At 37.6% G+C, this 16,625-nt stretch overlaps 1 protein-coding gene across 1 annotated transcript in view; it reads left to right on the top strand.

Moving 5' to 3' along the window:
- The window catches only part of Ccdc172 (coiled-coil domain containing 172), a 55,172-nt gene that overhangs the window by 27,106 nt on the left and 11,441 nt on the right, over positions 1–16,625 (top strand). Inside the window, exons 5-6 of the mRNA XM_075975269.1 lie at positions 10,577–10,678; positions 11,173–11,275. Coding sequence (XP_075831384.1) covers positions 10,577–10,678; positions 11,173–11,275 — 205 coding nt within the window. The remainder of the gene's footprint in view (positions 1–10,576; positions 10,679–11,172; positions 11,276–16,625) is intronic.

Genomic DNA, 16,625 nt, shown 5'->3' on the forward strand with positions numbered 1-16,625 from the left:
CTACTAGCCAATCAGACACCAATATGAGTGATAATCTTTACAGGGTACAAGAACATTATCATCCCACAGCAGGAGAGTGAGCAGGAAAAAGCAGGAGGGATCTAGACAAGAGATGTTACATTTGGACAAGATTGTCACAGCAGAGCAACCACAGTGTTTATTCTCGGTTGTTGTAAAGATCCATGTGCTAGGGATGAGGCGTCAAGGCCAGCATTTGGGGCCTGAGGAATTAGGAATGTGGAATAATTGGTATTTGATATATATATTTGTGAAAGTCTATTTATTTTAAACATTTGAGAATTTATGGGTTGATGATTAATCATTTGATGGTTGTAACATTTTTTCAAAGTATTTCTTGTGTTCACTTCTCTCAATTGGTGAACCAGTTCTTCCTAGGTAAGAAAAAAAGATATGTATTTCATTTGGACTTTGTCTAATTATTAATTTATTATTAGTCTATTAATGATTTTCAGTAGACATGGGAAAGCACTCTTGTTAAAAGATGGGAATGAATTTTGTTTATCTTAGTTTGGTTTAATATTTACAGCCATAAAACCTAGTGGCATACTCTTTTAATTTGTGTACTAAATAGACCGAAGTAGCCAGAAGTTTGTGAGTTTGAGACCAGCCTGGTCTACACAGCAAGTTTCAGGGTAGCCAGTGCTACATAGTGAGACCCTGTTTCAGAATCCAACAACAGCAGCAACAAAATCACAGAAAAACAAAATCAACATAGTTGTTGATTGCAGCCTGGAACTTTTAGGCTGAGGAATAAACTAAAAGTGATCAGTTATACCTCAATAAATATGTAAATTAAAATACAAAATAAAAAGGAGGCAGTAGAAGAATGAAGAGGACCTTTACCCTAAAGCCTAAAGCCCAGGGTTTAATTTTTTTCAGTTCTGTGTCTTTGCTGGGAGGCAAACTAGGAGGACACACTTACCCCAAAGTTGTGGACCCATCAGCCACCCTGTCTGTTTTCAAACTAACCAAGCCTAGAAGGAGGGGTGAGGAAGACCCTCCAAGGACCCTTAAAACCCCTATCAATCGCTGGGTTATGGTAGCATATGCTTTTAGTCCTAACACTCGGGAGGTAGAGTCAGGCAGATTTCTCTGAGGTTGAGGCCAGCCTACAAAATGATTTCCAGGATAGCCAGAAATGTTTTACAGAGAAACCCTGTTATGAAAAGCAAAACAAAATAATAATAATAACAACAACAACAACAAAATCCCTATCAAGGAGAGACTGGGTTCCAGGCTCCTAAGGCCCCTGCATTGTACCAGAACTTTCTTTCTGTGTGCCTTGTGTATATTTCCTCACACCCAATTTTTACTGGCAAATAAAATAGATAATTCTTTAAATTATGTAGCCTAGAGATCGAGAACTGAAAACAATACATCCTCTGTCTCGGGAATATTTAAATCCAAAATTTCTTCATTATTCTTGTGTAGGTGTAGCAAAGCTGTTTTGTCTGATAATGCTGACTAAGACGCTGTGACTTCTTCTGTCTTTAGAGTCACGTGATGTCCTAGAGTCATCTTGTAACCATTAGCATCTTCCTTTTTTTCATTTATGAAAGAGCAGAAGAATAGCTGTGAGGTTGATTTTCTTTTCACAGAAATTTTGCTTAATAAATGAACAGAAATAAATATTTTAAAAATATAGTTTTTTTATTTTGTGTTTATGCCAGAGTGTCTCTGCACCACATGCATTCAGGAGCCAGAAGAGTGAGAAGTGAGTTATAGATGGAGTTATAGATGGTCATGAGCTGCCGTGTGGATGCTAGGTACCAAACCTGAGTTCTCTGCAAGAGCAAGTGTTCTTATCCTCTGAGCCATCTATTCTGGCTAGAAACACATAGTTAAAGTAACTATATGATCCATTAAATTAAGTTCCATATGCTTTCTTATGGACCTGTTATATGCTTTGCATATACTATGCCAGAACTGAAGTTTAAAGATGGCTGAGGCCCAGGTCATGTTTTCAGGAGCTTGCAATGCAGCATAGAAGAGAGGTTGGTGAAAGGGTGATTGGAATGCTGTGTGAGCTTCCACTCATGATCACAAAAGAAGAATTTTATAGAATTTCTCTCCTGCCATTAAAAAAAACTGGATGACTGGTAAAATAATGTGAAAACATGATTTTAGATATTCAGAACAAGAAATACATGGTTGTGGTCCAACAGAGAAGAGAAACACATTAGCACCACCCATTCTTGCTCAGTTCTCAGTCAGGATGCAGTTTTAGTTGCACTGGGTAGAAGGACTTACATCATGCAGTGGTTGGTTAAATTGAAGATGTCAAGATCAGCGCTCATGGAGGCCACGTTGGCAAGAACTTAGAGGACTGGTCTGTGAAGAGGTGAAATTCATACTGAAATTGGGAGCAGATTTTTAACCTGTACTCAAGGAGGATTCTTAACTGGTACTTACCTGGTGTAAATCCTCCAAGCAGGACAGAGAAAGTTCCAGGAAATATTAAAGTCAGCAGTTTTGAGAAGTGACATGGAATAAGGAGGTGCTGGTATGCCATGAAGTCACAGTAGAAAAATTTCTATTAACTGGAAAAGCTCTGATCAATAAAGTTAGATTGAATTAGGCTAGGATGAGGGGCTGGAGTGATATCTCAGTGCCAAGAGCACTTCTTGCTCTTGCAGAGCACTTAGTTTAGTTCTTAATACCCACATGGTGGCTCACAATCATCTGTGACTCCAGTTCCAGAAGATTCAGTGCCCCACTTTGACCATGAAAGGCACCAAAAACATATATAGTGCACATATATACATGTGTGCATACACTTTTACATAATAAGTAAAAATAAATCTGAATAAAATTTAAAAAATAGCCTGATCACCTTAGAACCTTCATCTGGCGATGGATCGAGATAGAGACAGAGACCCAAATTGGAGCACCGGACTGAGCTCTTAAGATCCAAATGAGGAGCAGAAGGAGGGAGAACATGAGGAAGGAAGTCGGGACCACGAGGGGTGCACCCACCCACTGTGACAGCGGAACTGATCTATTGGGAGCTCACCAAGGCCAGCTGGACTGTGACTGAATAAGCATGGGATGAAACCGGACTTTCTGAACGTGGCGGACAATGAAGGCTGATGAGAAGCCAAGGACAATGGCACTAGGTTTCGATCCTAATGCATGAACTGGCTTTGTGGGAGCCTAGCCTGTTTGGATGCTCACCTTCCTGGTCCTGGTTAGAAGTGGGAGGACCTTGGACTTCCCGCAGGGCAGGGAATCTGGACTGCTCTTCATTCTCGAGAGGGAGGGGGAATGGAGTGGGGGGGAGGGGGGAGGGGGAAGGGAGTGGGGGGAGGGGGCGATGTGTGCGAGGAGGGGGAGGGAAATGGGAAAATTTTTTTGCAACAACTAAAAAAATAAAATAAAATAAATAGCCTAAGACTAAATGCCCTCATAGACTCACTCTATAAAAATGTTATGAACAGTGTCTGAATCTGACCCCAAACAACTTATCTGTCCATTAATATGAGCATCAGCAAGCCTTAGAAGAAAGCCAAACTCAAATGTTCAGCTGTATTGCAAACATAATGTCTGATGCATAGTAAGAAAATCACTAGACATGTTATCAAGAAGCTGATTATAGCTTAAGGCAGTAAGGCAATCTTTGGATCAGCAAATGTGTAAACAGAAAGGACAGAAATGATGTAATTAGAAAAAAAATTAAAGCTGCACCAATACATGTAAGAGTACTCAGGGACATGAGTATAATGTGGAACTAAATGGGCAGTATTTAAAAATGAGCAAACATAGAAAAATATGCCCTTTACTGATAAAACATCTACTCAGCTAAAGCTAGGTAGGACTTTCCTCAGCCGAAAGGATATTTATGAAAAACCCTAAGTTGATGTTATTCTTAATGGTAAAAGAAGGAATATTCCCCACCTAAGTACAAAGTAAGTGTACCTACACTAGTCATGTCGGCTTAACACAGTGCTGGGGATTTTAGCAGCAAGAAAGCAGATAGAAGGCATGTGGACGAGAAAGGATGAAGTAAAAGATTGAATATGTGAAGAAAACAAGAGCTTGTGTGATGGTTCAAGTGTGAAATGTACTGAAGGCCTGGTGCCCAGCTCCTACTGCTACTAAGAGATGATTAGATCATGAATTTATAGCTAACTGGGCTAGTGGGAGTTAGGATCTAGTTGGAGGGAGCAGGCCTTGTGTGTGTGTGTGTGTGTGTGTGTGTGTGTGTGTGTGTGTGTGTGTTGGGGTGGGCTGTTTGTTCCTGTCTACTTTCTCTACTTTCTAGCTTCCATGAAGAAGCTCTGCTCTACCACACACCCATTACCTCAATATTCTGTCTCATGGTGGGCCCATACAAGTAGACCAGAAGGCTTTGGATTAAATCTCTGAAGTTGAGAGCCAGAACAAACCTATTCTCTATAGAGCTGCTTCTCTGAGGTGCACACCTCAGCTAACAGTCAAACCTCTCTCCTATGAATCCCAAGGAAGCTAAGGGAAACTCCTGGAGCCAGCAAGCTTAGCAGAGCTGCAGGGTGCAAGGACAACATACAAGATGAAAACATTCAAGTGCATGCAAGAAAATGCAATGTATAGAGCTGGAATGATAGCCCAGTGCTTAAGACACTTGTTGCTCCTGTGGGGGATCCAGATTGTTCCTAACACCTGTAGGTGGTTCACAGCCATCTGTAACTCAGTTTCAGGGGATCAGTAAACCTCCTCTGACCTCTGCAGACATACATATACACACATTCATGCCAACACTCATATACACAATGAATAATTTTTTATAAGTTAAAAAGAAAAATCTATTACAATAATACTGAAAAACTAAAATATTTAGGAATGTATTCAATGTAAGTTCAAGAGACATGTTAAAAAGTGATGGGAATCATAGGACTAAGTAATTTTTTTAAAGCCTGTCATTGGAACACAGTAATTTTGAGACAGCCAAACTACCAAATGAAGTAGAAAGAATTAACACTCCCATCAAAATTAGCTAGATACCCAAGAAATAATCAGCAAACTAACACTAACTTCAATGAGAAAAGACTCCAACTTCCCAGTTACAAACTTCCAAAGAAGCAAAGTAATAAAGGACGTGGCATTGGTAATAGATGGTCATGTAGATCAATTTAATGTAATTAAAGCCAAGAAATAACTTCCTCTGTAGTCAGCTGGTTTGTGACAGGAATATCATCATAATTCATTGGGAAAGACTAGGTTTTTTTTTACAATATTAATACTAGTAAGCTCTGATACTGCTTTAAAAGTTACTTATGATGCATCAAAAGTCTGAATATGGGAGCCAGAGACACAGAGCGCTTAAAACAATACGGGTGTAATCCCATGACATTGCGTAAAGACATTATTATGGTATGCACACAATGTATAAATAATTTAGACTTCTTTAGAGGTTGTTATCTACAAAGGGGAAAGACCCACAAAATGGGAGAAACTATTTATAAATCATATGTCTGATAAGTGTGGTAGCCAGAATATGACAACCCTTACAAATATGGAAAAGATAACCCAATTATAAATGGGCAAAGTATTTATGCAAGTATACCACACGATATAGAGGAATGGCCAAATGAAACTCTACATCAGGGAAGATCAAATCAAAACTGCAACAAAATAGCACAAGTATGGCTGTAAAGGACCAGTGGTAGAGCTGGCAGGGATACAAAGATAAATATAAGCAACCCCAAAGTATGTTAGCTGCTGAATGCCAAATGTGTATCTATATAATAGAATCTGGAGGGCTCCTTTAAAAAAAAAGAATAAAACATAGGCATAACTTTCTCTGTCCCACCTGCCAGCTCTCAGAATAATGACATGGAGATTTATTTTGAAATCTTGGCCTTAACTTAGGCTTGTTTTTAACTAACTCTTATTATGTAACCCATTTATAGCAGTCTACATTCTGCCGTGTGGCTTGTGGCTGTGGCCTCTCCTACACACCCCATTTGTCCTGCTTTTCCTCGCATCTCCTGCAAGCCTAGATTCATTTCTCTGACTTCCCCGCTTTCTGCCCAGAAATCCCACCTATACCTCCTGCCTAGTTATTCTCCATCTAGCTTTTTATTAGACCAGTTAGAAACACATCTTCACACAGTGCACAAATATTCTGCAATATTTCCTCCTTTCTGTCTAAATAAAAAGGGAAGTTTTTAACTCTAGTATAGTAAAATTATATACATGAAGAACAATTATCAAGCAAGAATTACAATTACAATGTGTAGTCCATATGTATTTTGAAAATTCATAGACAGTACTGTATTATCTATTATATCTTATTGAATCCACAGTTTTTACGTAAACCATTTGTTATCATAATTTAAATTACCAACCTAAAACTATCCTTTTAGACCTCAAAAATACTTTCTTAGACAAACTGCTTAGGCTTTTACATCTCTCAGTCTTTATAAATTTTACATCTCTTTTGTAAATTTTGTTTTGAATTTGGTAGCAAGAAAATTGGTCTAGTCTTCAACACTCATCAAAGAGCCAAAAAGGATATAATATTACCTGAGTAAACAGAAAGTACAAAGCAAGCAACTTCCAAAACTATAGAAATGACAAAGATATCTGGCTGTCTGGACAGTCACCCAAGGTTCCTCTGTAATATTGGGGCATCCATCTTTGACCTACAGGCCTGGAATATCTGACAGACTTTGTGAAACAGGAATTTTGAAGGACTGTCCTACCTTGTCTTGATGAAGTTCAGCTGTTGCCTTCTTTTGTGTCCTGCTTGTCCAGTTTGGACAGGCATATAGTCAGCAGATGAGGCCATAGCCATTTCTTGCCCAAAAGGATGTCTTTGCCACGATAAAAGCAAACTGCATATGGAGTTTTCTTCAGTTCCCATCATGCTTGTATGAAGTAAATTGGTACTGCCAGGAGCAGACATGTCTTACTCTCATGAAAAGCCTTGTGTTATTAAAATATCTTAAATACCATATTATGTAAGTCTCTGAAATGTTTGAAGATCCTGATTATTTAAAATATATCTCTTTTTGACCTTGAAAACATACCTAACATGGCCACAAATTTGATTATTATATGACTAAGTACTAATCTATATTTATTAATTATCCTAAGTAGTTTGTAATAACTTTCAAGGACTAGAAATTTACATTACATTGTTAAATGAGCAAAGATACAGTACCTTAAACAAAATAAAAACATATATTTGTGTGTGTATATATATGTATATATATATGTGTGTGTATATATATATGTATATGTATATATGTGTATATATAAAACCTTAAATTTGTATGAATTTACAAAATATCTTTAAAAAGAGTAGAAACATGTATGGAATATTTTCTAATAAAAATGACCTTAAATTTTATCATTATATAAAAATTCATACCAATGTAAATTTTTTGAGACTAGAAGTTGTTTTTAGTTCAAAAGTAGACTCAATAATCTATATATTTATCTCATCATTTTTACCTTTAGAAAGAGATCCCTGAATCTAATTTTCATTGTTCAGTCTTTTTCTTGACCATGACCACCAACAACTTGTAGCCTACCCTCCCTAAATGATGATAAACATCTATAAACCATTTAATGACCAAAAACCACCTGCCCCACCTCTTGTCATGTTCTCTAGACTGCTTTCTATTCTCTGCAGTGACAGCATCTTTAGTGGACCCTGAGAAAATTGGGAAAATTGTCAAGTCCTAGGAGAGCTAGCTTTATTATTTTTGTTTTGTCTCCGTATTATGGAAAAGTATAGGGCTTATCTGAAGTCTCAGTTAGATAGTCTGTGAGGCTGGACCATCTCAGCTAGCAGCTTTGAAGTTGTTCTGGATGCAGAATTTTGAGGAAACTGCAACAGAGGCATTCTGAGAGGCTGAATCACCTGGGCTGCTCATCTTAATTGGTTTTTGGTTTTTTTTTTTTCTTTCTGAAAACACGCAAGCTTTTAAGATGTATATCTGCACTAACACAAGTATGGAATATGCACTGTGCACAAATCAGTTAAAGATGATTGGTTTTGTTTGAGCAGATGAAAGGCATCTTTCAACTTTATAAGTCCATTTGTACTGCATAACCAAACTGTAATATGATGTGGGAGTGTCATATATCAATCTGTTGATTTCATTGGTTAAGTAATAAACAAACTGCTTGGGCTCATAGCTTAGAACATAGGTGGGTGGAGTAAACAGAACAGAATGCTGGGAGGAAGAGGAAGTGAGGTAAGACGCCTCAAACAGAGACGCCATGTTCCGCTCTCCCGTGAAGACGCGATTCAGCTCAGACCCTGGATGGACGTAGGCTAGAATCTTCCCGGTAAGCGCACCTTGGGGTGCAACACAGATGATTAGAAATGGGCTAAATTAATATGTGAGAATTAGCCTAGAAGAGGCTAGATAGAAATGGGCCAAGCAGTGTTTAAAAGAATGCAGTTTGTGTGTTGTTATTTCGGGCATAAGCTAGCCAGGCAGCTGGGGTGCTGGGGATGCAGCCTCGCCACTCCTAATACAACAGAACGGCACCCAATGCTCTTATTACTACAGTAATATAAATCTCTATCCATCCATATGAAAGGATGACATGTAATAATAAGTCATGAGGACTCTGTAACCAACATGACTTATCATATCTCATCCAGTCTCATAGCTGTTCCCATGTTAAGAGGCCCAGGTTGCACTGTGGCAGTGCTGGCTGGCATGATTTCTCTGTTCATGTGGTTGTGCCTTGTTTTAGAATGCCAAATGTAATGAGTCTTTTTCTGTCCCTCCACAATAATGACATGAAAACTTATTATTAATTGTAAAAGCTTGGCCTTGGCTTAGGCTTGTTTTTAACTAGCTCTTAAAAATTAACCAATTTTTATTCATCTGTGTGGAGCTGTTACCTCTCTGCACATCCAGCTTGTTCTGCATCTCTTTGCATCTCCCATGAGCCTACATTCATCCCTCTTACTTCCTCTCTCTTTGCTTAGAAGTCATATCTATACCTCCTGCCTAGCTATTAGTCATTTAGTTTTTTTATTACACCTATCACAGAAACACATTTTCACACAGTATACAAATATTCTACAACACACAGGTACATGGTGCAACATATACCTTAAAATTATTGCTTTGTGTGAAATAACCCAGACACAGAATTATGCATATTGTGATTCTTCTTTATTTGTACTGATAGGCAAATCTATACAAACAGAAAGTGCAACAGTTATTGCCTAGGAGAAAGAGGATCTGGGGAAACTAGGCAGTGTATGCTAACAGAAGTGGAGTGGTCCAACATGATGGTAACAGATGTGGAGCCTGTATGATAAACCTACTGAATTGTGTGCCTTAACGGGTTAATTATACTGTAATTGAGTTATATTTAAATAAAGATGTTTTATGGAAACAAGAACATTAGGGGGTTAAAAATACAGTATCTGATGATAATTCCCTAAAGGTATTAACAGCTGTAGTGATATTTCATTTGTATTTTAATACAGCTTGCCTGAATATTAAAGACAAAATAGCCACACTAATTAATCAGTCATACAGACCAGGTAGTGGTGGCACACACCTTTAATCCCAGCAGTCACACTAGTTAGCTATAGAGGCTGGGCGGTGATGCATGCCTTTCATCCCAGCACTAGAGAGGAATATAAGGCGAGATGAGACAGGAACTCGCTCTCTTTCAGTCCGAAAATTTCAAAAAGGCAAGAGCTCTCTAGTGACTGGCTGCTTTTTCTGATCTTCAGGATGCACCCCAATATCTGTCTCTGGGTTTTTATTATTTCAGCCACAAACAGCCAACCAGAGAGTGCAGATACATAGAGGGGAAATAAGACTTTAAAAAACTCAGAGACCTACCAAATATGGGATTGGAGTCCAAAATCTATGGCAGAAGAGTAAAATACTTAAAATATTAGGAGACATGTCTTGAGGACAATTAGTGTCGTTTGGGAAGATTAAAGTTGGGAGGTATGGCCTTCAGATGGAGGAAACTTGAGTGGCGCTGGGGAGCTGCAGTCCTGTCCTGGCACTGTGTGCAGGTGATCCTGGATCAGTTTCAATTACAAAGTGGGCTTTCTTATTATTTTGGGAAGTTTTGAAGTTTTTCTTTTATTTGATGGTAACGGAATATTTCTGTATCCCCTTTTGTTAGCCTAACTAACCTATCATACTGGTGATTAATATATGCTGGTTAGTTTACTAAAGACAGTTCCTTAGGTGATCAAGAGAATCCAGTTGGGACTTTAAATTAACCATATGCTGCCTAGAATTTTATTGAAGAACAAAAGGTCAATCATTAATGCCATATTTAATTACACCAAAACCTGAATGCTTCTTCCACTTGTTTCTTATTTTTCAGTTTTGTATTTTCTATTTCAGGGAATAATGCTGTTAGAGATTTTGTTGGGATGGCATAGCACTTGTATATTGCCCAGGGGAATTTGAGTAGTTTAAAAGTATTGATCCTGATTGATGAATAGGGCTGTTTCTGTTTAGTCGTGCCTTTATTGTCTCTCATCAGTGATGGTTTTCAGTGTATAGATTGTTAGCCTCTTTGATTAAATTTATTCCTGGGTAACTTTTTGATGATAATTTGTTTATAGAAATGAAGTCAATGGAATGGAACAGTGGCCAGTTACAGGAACTTCAAATACAAAAGCGTCGACTGCTACAAGAGCTATTTACTGTCCAGAAAAAACTTAAAGGTATAAGCTGCATGAGTCCATTTATCCTGCTATCAAATACAGTGTTATGCATAGGACTGTGATGGGTTGATATTTAAAGACTCCATGTCCTGGTGGTTGGCGCTTCTGCTGTCCTACAGATGTAGTGTATAAAACACACAACTGAATTAGTTAGTGTTACAGCTGTAATTTGTCTGAGTTCTGGGGACTGAGTGTAGGCCTGACACCAGCCACACATGCACTCTGCCCTGAGCTGTAACCTTCAGTGCCATCTTGTCTAACTTGCAGCTCTCCTGCCTTAGCCTCTTGAATAGCTGCAAGTACAGACCTGCACCACCAGACCTGGGGAGTGCTAATAGTCATGATCTAAATTGCTATGTCAAATTAGAAAATAAAAAATATTTTTATATGTATTTGATATAAATACAACACAAAAATAAAGTTTTTCATGAATGACTAAAGATAACTTTTTGTTCAATTCTTAAATGATTATAGAAATTTTCTTAATTGTTTAGTTCTTAAAGATGAAGAGACTGAAGTCATTTATACCACCAAATACCTAGAGGCAGAAAAATTAAAAGTCAAGGAAAAGCCTCAACATGATGCTGAATGCTTGAGGTAAGCATATGTTATTATGTTTATACATAAAATTTAAATGTTTTGTTTTTTGAGGCAGGGTTTCTCTGCAGTTTTTGAAGCCTGTCCTGGAACTCACTCTGTAGACCAGACTAACCTCAAACTCAGAGGTCAGCCTGCCTTTGCTTCCCGAATGCTGGGATTAAAGGCATGCACTACCACTGCCCAGCTAACAGTATTTTTTAAGTTAAATAGATTTCACTATAAAGCTGGGAGTGTGCTTTTAAAGACATTATTTGCATCAATGTGTATCCTGAAATTTGCTGATAGGCAAACCCTCCTTTGCTCAGTACATGCTACATGTCAGTTTACAATATACAGGACATAACAGGAAATTCAATCTTACTTTATAAATCATGACTAAACCTGGTATATACTGTGGTTTTAGAGACATACATTCCTGTAAGTTTTTAATCCATAAATTAGGTACAGTAAGTGATAACCAATAGTAAATAGAATAGTTCTAATATTCTACAATAAGTTATTTAAATTGTATGAAGTATTTATTTCTGAAATTTTCCTTGTGGCCTAAATGACCTCAATGTGGCCCCTTCTTTCTCTGCTACTCAAAGCTGCCAAGCTCTCATCCACCTAAAGACCTTTGTAACCCACTCTTTGTCTCACCTCTGCAAGTTTTCAGGCTGCTTACCTGTCCTTGGTGAGAAGTGGCCCTTCCTAGGTATCATTTGAAATATATTTTTAGATAATCTTCCTTCCTGTTTCTAAATCATGTCAACTGTTATTTTTGCCAGTAATGTCCTTCAGTTTTCCTTTAGAGAACATTCTGTCTTATAATTAAATACATTATTTTGTCAATGTCCATTTAAACTGTGTGCCAATTAAGAAAGATCTTGTTTACTCTGGGCACTAGTGTTACTTACAGTTTAATACTGTGGTAGATGCTAGTGTTCAATAAATAGAGGGGAGTGAATGAATTAATGAATTATGAAAGTTTTTCTCCATAACAAAAGAACTTTCTTTTGTCCTCAGTGCTTAGACTTTTGTTATATTCATGTGCTATAGTAATGTGTTCTTCTGTTTCAGCTGTCTAGGAACTCCTTGTGTTTCTTTGTAGTTCAGACCAGGTATGTGGGGCCTGACACACACTTTTCCTAGTGATGGAGCCTAAATGTCACTGAATTTTCACTGCAAAAATGTGACAACACTTGTGTCATTATATACCCAAAGTTGACTGCAAAACTCATTATTCTCTTGCCCCCACCTCCCAAATGCTGGAATTATTTGTATGTACCCCTGTGGCAGTATTTTGGTTTTTCTTCTTCACTCTAAGTAGCACAAATAACAAAACAGACCACGTTAAGTGTTTTGGCATTTAAAAAAACAATAAAACTTATTTTCTGAGTGATTTTACATCTTGCATAACCAGTATTTGTATGTGTTTGGTACAACATGAAGCTTGCATTAGAAAGAAATTTAAAAGTCAACATTATCTTTTCATCCTCGAATACTTAAAAGATAATGCAGGTTTGTGAAGAGCTTTTGCAATGAAAAATGCACAAAATTAATCGGTTTCTGCTACTGAGAAACTTTGAGCACATTTCTAGGTGGTAGTAAAGCCATTCAGAAGCCCTTTCCATGGTCCCCCAGTTCAGCTGCTCAGAGAAGGCACAGTGATGGTCCTAGATTTATAAGATACACAAACACACTATGTGGTTAAAATACTCTCAAACTGTGTAGCAGATGTACTGATAAATATGCATTTATATACATATATATTTTACCACAAGTATGTATGCATATTTAAAACATGGAAGTATATTTTATTTGAAGAAAAACATTTAAACATATAGTAATGTAAAAGATCACTCTGTTGCATGAAGCATGACAATTTTTTAAAATTTTGTGAACATCCTACTTGGGTTATATGCATTTTTTTTGTGTCCGTGTGGGTAACCATTTGGATGCATGTGTGTTCACATGGATTTAGAACAGTCAGGTCCTGGTGACACATTTACTGCTTGATAGTTTGTTTCATTGTTTGACTAGGTGTTGTAGACGTTCTCCACACTAGTTTGAATTGATGAGCTTCATGATTTAAATGACACTGTCTGTTTTTAAACAACCTTGACTATGTATATTTTTATAAATATGTTCTTAACTGCTTGCAGGAATATTCCTGACATTATTTAGAATAAGTAACAGAGTAATGGGAAATGTTATCTTGCTGTACTGATTAATTTTATGTCAAATTGACACAGGCTGTAGTCATCTGAGAGGAGGGAACCCTGATTGAGAAAATGCCTCCATAAGATCAGGCTGTACACAAACCTGTAGAACATTTTCTTAATTAATGATTGATGTGGGAAGGTGCAGCCCTGCTGGGTGCTGTCTTCCCTGAGTTGGTGGTCCTGGGTTCCATAAGAAAGCAGGCCGAATGAGGCATGAAGAACAAACTAGTAAGCAGCACCTGCCCATGGCCTGTGCATTGGATCTGCCTCCAGGTTCCTGTCCTCAAGTTCCTGCCCTCACTGCTTTTGATACTGAACTGTTACATGGAACCCTTTTCTCTCCAAGTTGCTTTTTAGGTCATGGTGTTGCATGATAGCAGTAGTAACCCTAACAAAGTCTTCATTTATAGAATATCGCACATACACTTGTCCCTTGTTACAGGAATCAATGCAAAGTTGGCAAGCATAAAGAGATCTTTTCTCAGAAGTTTCTGCAAAATTATAGTCAAATAATTGTATCTGAAGCCAATCCACATTGTCTTTCTCTTTTAAAAACATTTCTAGTAGATGAAAATTCTCATTTAATTTCAAGATCATTTGTAACTTTTTTTTTGTTGAAGACTTCTGTTAACTCTGCAGCTTTTCTGGTAGAACTTCATTATTTATTCACTCACAGAAGTGTCTCCAGCATTGATTATGTAGCCTCAAGCTGGGAGAGATCCTGTTTTGGAAGTCTCGGAACATACTGCGTTACTAAAGATTGTACATAAATATAGAGGAAGTTTGGTGTTAGACTCAATTAATTTCAAAATTATATTGTTATAAATTTACCTCTGAAATTAAAAAATTGTATTTATAAATAATATGTAACATTGAAATGATATGTTTGTGTTTATATACTAATTGTTACCTTTAACCCCTGTGCTCAGGTGGCAGAGTCAAAAAGGTCTCTAAGTTCAAGGCCTGCTTGGTCTACATAGTGAGTTTCAGGCCAGCAAAAGCTATATAGTAAGATGCTCTTTCATAAAACATGGGAAAGACAATGTGGAAGCCAGCCACACCAGCCTGCCTTATTCTTACTCAGCTCCTTCTCTGAGGGCTTTCACAGGCCTGAGGGGATGACAGAACCTGGACTATGAGAAACAGGAACAACTGTCCATGCCTCTTTCATACATTCACTTTTCGTAAATAAATTATATTTAAGATGGATGCTCAAAAATGATCCCACACTAGCTCAGAATTGAGTATAATAAAGGGTTATTTATTTAAAGGTAGACTCACAGATCACAGTCCTCTGCAAGAATGAGGAACAGGAATGTGAGTGAAGTTTTCCAGGCTACTTCCTGCTGATTGGGGGCACTGATAATCTTATGGGGACCTAAAGAAAATTTAGAATTATGATCAAGTCCTGACTGGAAAATTCTGTGAGGCTTGATCATCTCAGGCAGCAGTCTTGAATCTGTTCTGGATGTAGAACTCAGACATCTGGGCCATTTGCTCCTACCGGAGATTTCCCAGGTGGTCTTCCTTCATCAAACCTGATTTTTTCTTAACCCAGAATGAATCTACAGCCTCTCATTTCCTGTGGAAACAAAAGCAAAACCTCTTCTCCAACGTAACGTATCTTTTGATTTCAATTTTGAAGTCAAGGTATTTTCAAAATACCTATCTTAGATTAATTGAGCAGCGTTTATAAACAAATATCTCTTAGCAGCTGTTGTTCCTTCCTCAGCATTTAAACAATTCAAAGAGAGCATAACATACAGTATCCAGATTCTCTGTGTTTTCCATTTTACATGGCTTATTTTAAACTGTTATTTTTTTTTTATTTTTAATTTTTGACTTTTTGAGACAGGGTTTCTCTGTGTATCTTTGTCCTGGAACTCACTATGTAGACCAGGCTGTCCTTGAACTGACAGAGATCCACCTGCCTATGTCTCCCAAGTGTTGTAATTAAAGGTGTGTGCCACCATACCAAACTATTCTCTTTTTATTTTAAGGACTTTATCCATTTTTCTCAAGCCTACACATATTTTTTAAATACACCATAAATCATTTAGAGTTTTTTTTATCTGAATCTATCTTTATTGTATATATCTCTTTTTTTTCACCAAGTGAGTTTTTAATTTGTTTAGCGATGTGGCTAGGATTAAAGCTGTAGCTTTGACAGCTGGATCCAGCCCATTTTTTAGCTTTTGGAAATTTCAGCCTCATGGTGGAGGCCATGACCATGGAGGCCATGACCATGTTTATTGCTACAATTCCACCAAAAACCATGCAATCAGCTTTTTATTAACACCATTTAAGTGTTTTGTGACAGGACCTCTTAAAAGAGCTGCAAGGTTTTGCAGCTAAAGCTAAGTCAGGAAGCCCCTCTGAAATGAGAGCACTTGCTTCTAGCAAGCAGAGCCCACCTGAAAAAAATGTTTTTATTAAGAAGCCATGCTTAACTTTATTTTTTTTCTAGAATAACTTCCCAAGTGCTTTTAGGTCATACCATGTAGAAATATGGGCCTACAGACATATATTCAATGAAAAATATAGTAGAGAAAAAATAGGTATGAAGAAAAGTAAACTTTTTTCTAAATTCTTTCTATCCTATACCAGATGACTCCTGACATGAGACAGAAACACTGAATTTTTCTTATAACAACATGCTTGGATTTAGAGAAGGACAGAGCCATTGTCCAACTCCAAAGCCAGCTTTGATTTTTTTTTTTTTTGGTTTTTTCGAGACAGGGTTTCTTTGTGGCTTTTTGGAGCCTGTCCTGGAACTAGCTCTTATAGACTAGGCTGATCTCAAACTCACAGAGATCCACCTGCCTCTGCCTCCCGAGTGCTGGGATTAAAGGCGTGCACCACCATCGCCCGGCGCCAACTTTGATTTTTAAGTGAGTCATGACTATTATAGGAGGATGGGCTGCTTGTTCATCCTGGCTACCCAGAACCAAAATAACCACACAGAAACTATATTAATTAAAACACTTCTTGGACTATTATCTTTAGGTTTTTATTGGCTAACTCTTATATCTTAATTTAACCCATTTCTATTAATCTGTAATATTGCCACATGGCAGTGGCTTACCAGCAACAATTTGGCATGTCTGACTCTGGTGGCTCCATGGCGTCTCTCTGACTCCACC

This window comes from Microtus pennsylvanicus, chromosome 5 (assembly GCF_037038515.1).
Source record: "Microtus pennsylvanicus isolate mMicPen1 chromosome 5, mMicPen1.hap1, whole genome shotgun sequence".
In the NCBI taxonomy this organism is placed as follows: Eukaryota; Metazoa; Chordata; class Mammalia; order Rodentia; family Cricetidae; genus Microtus; species Microtus pennsylvanicus.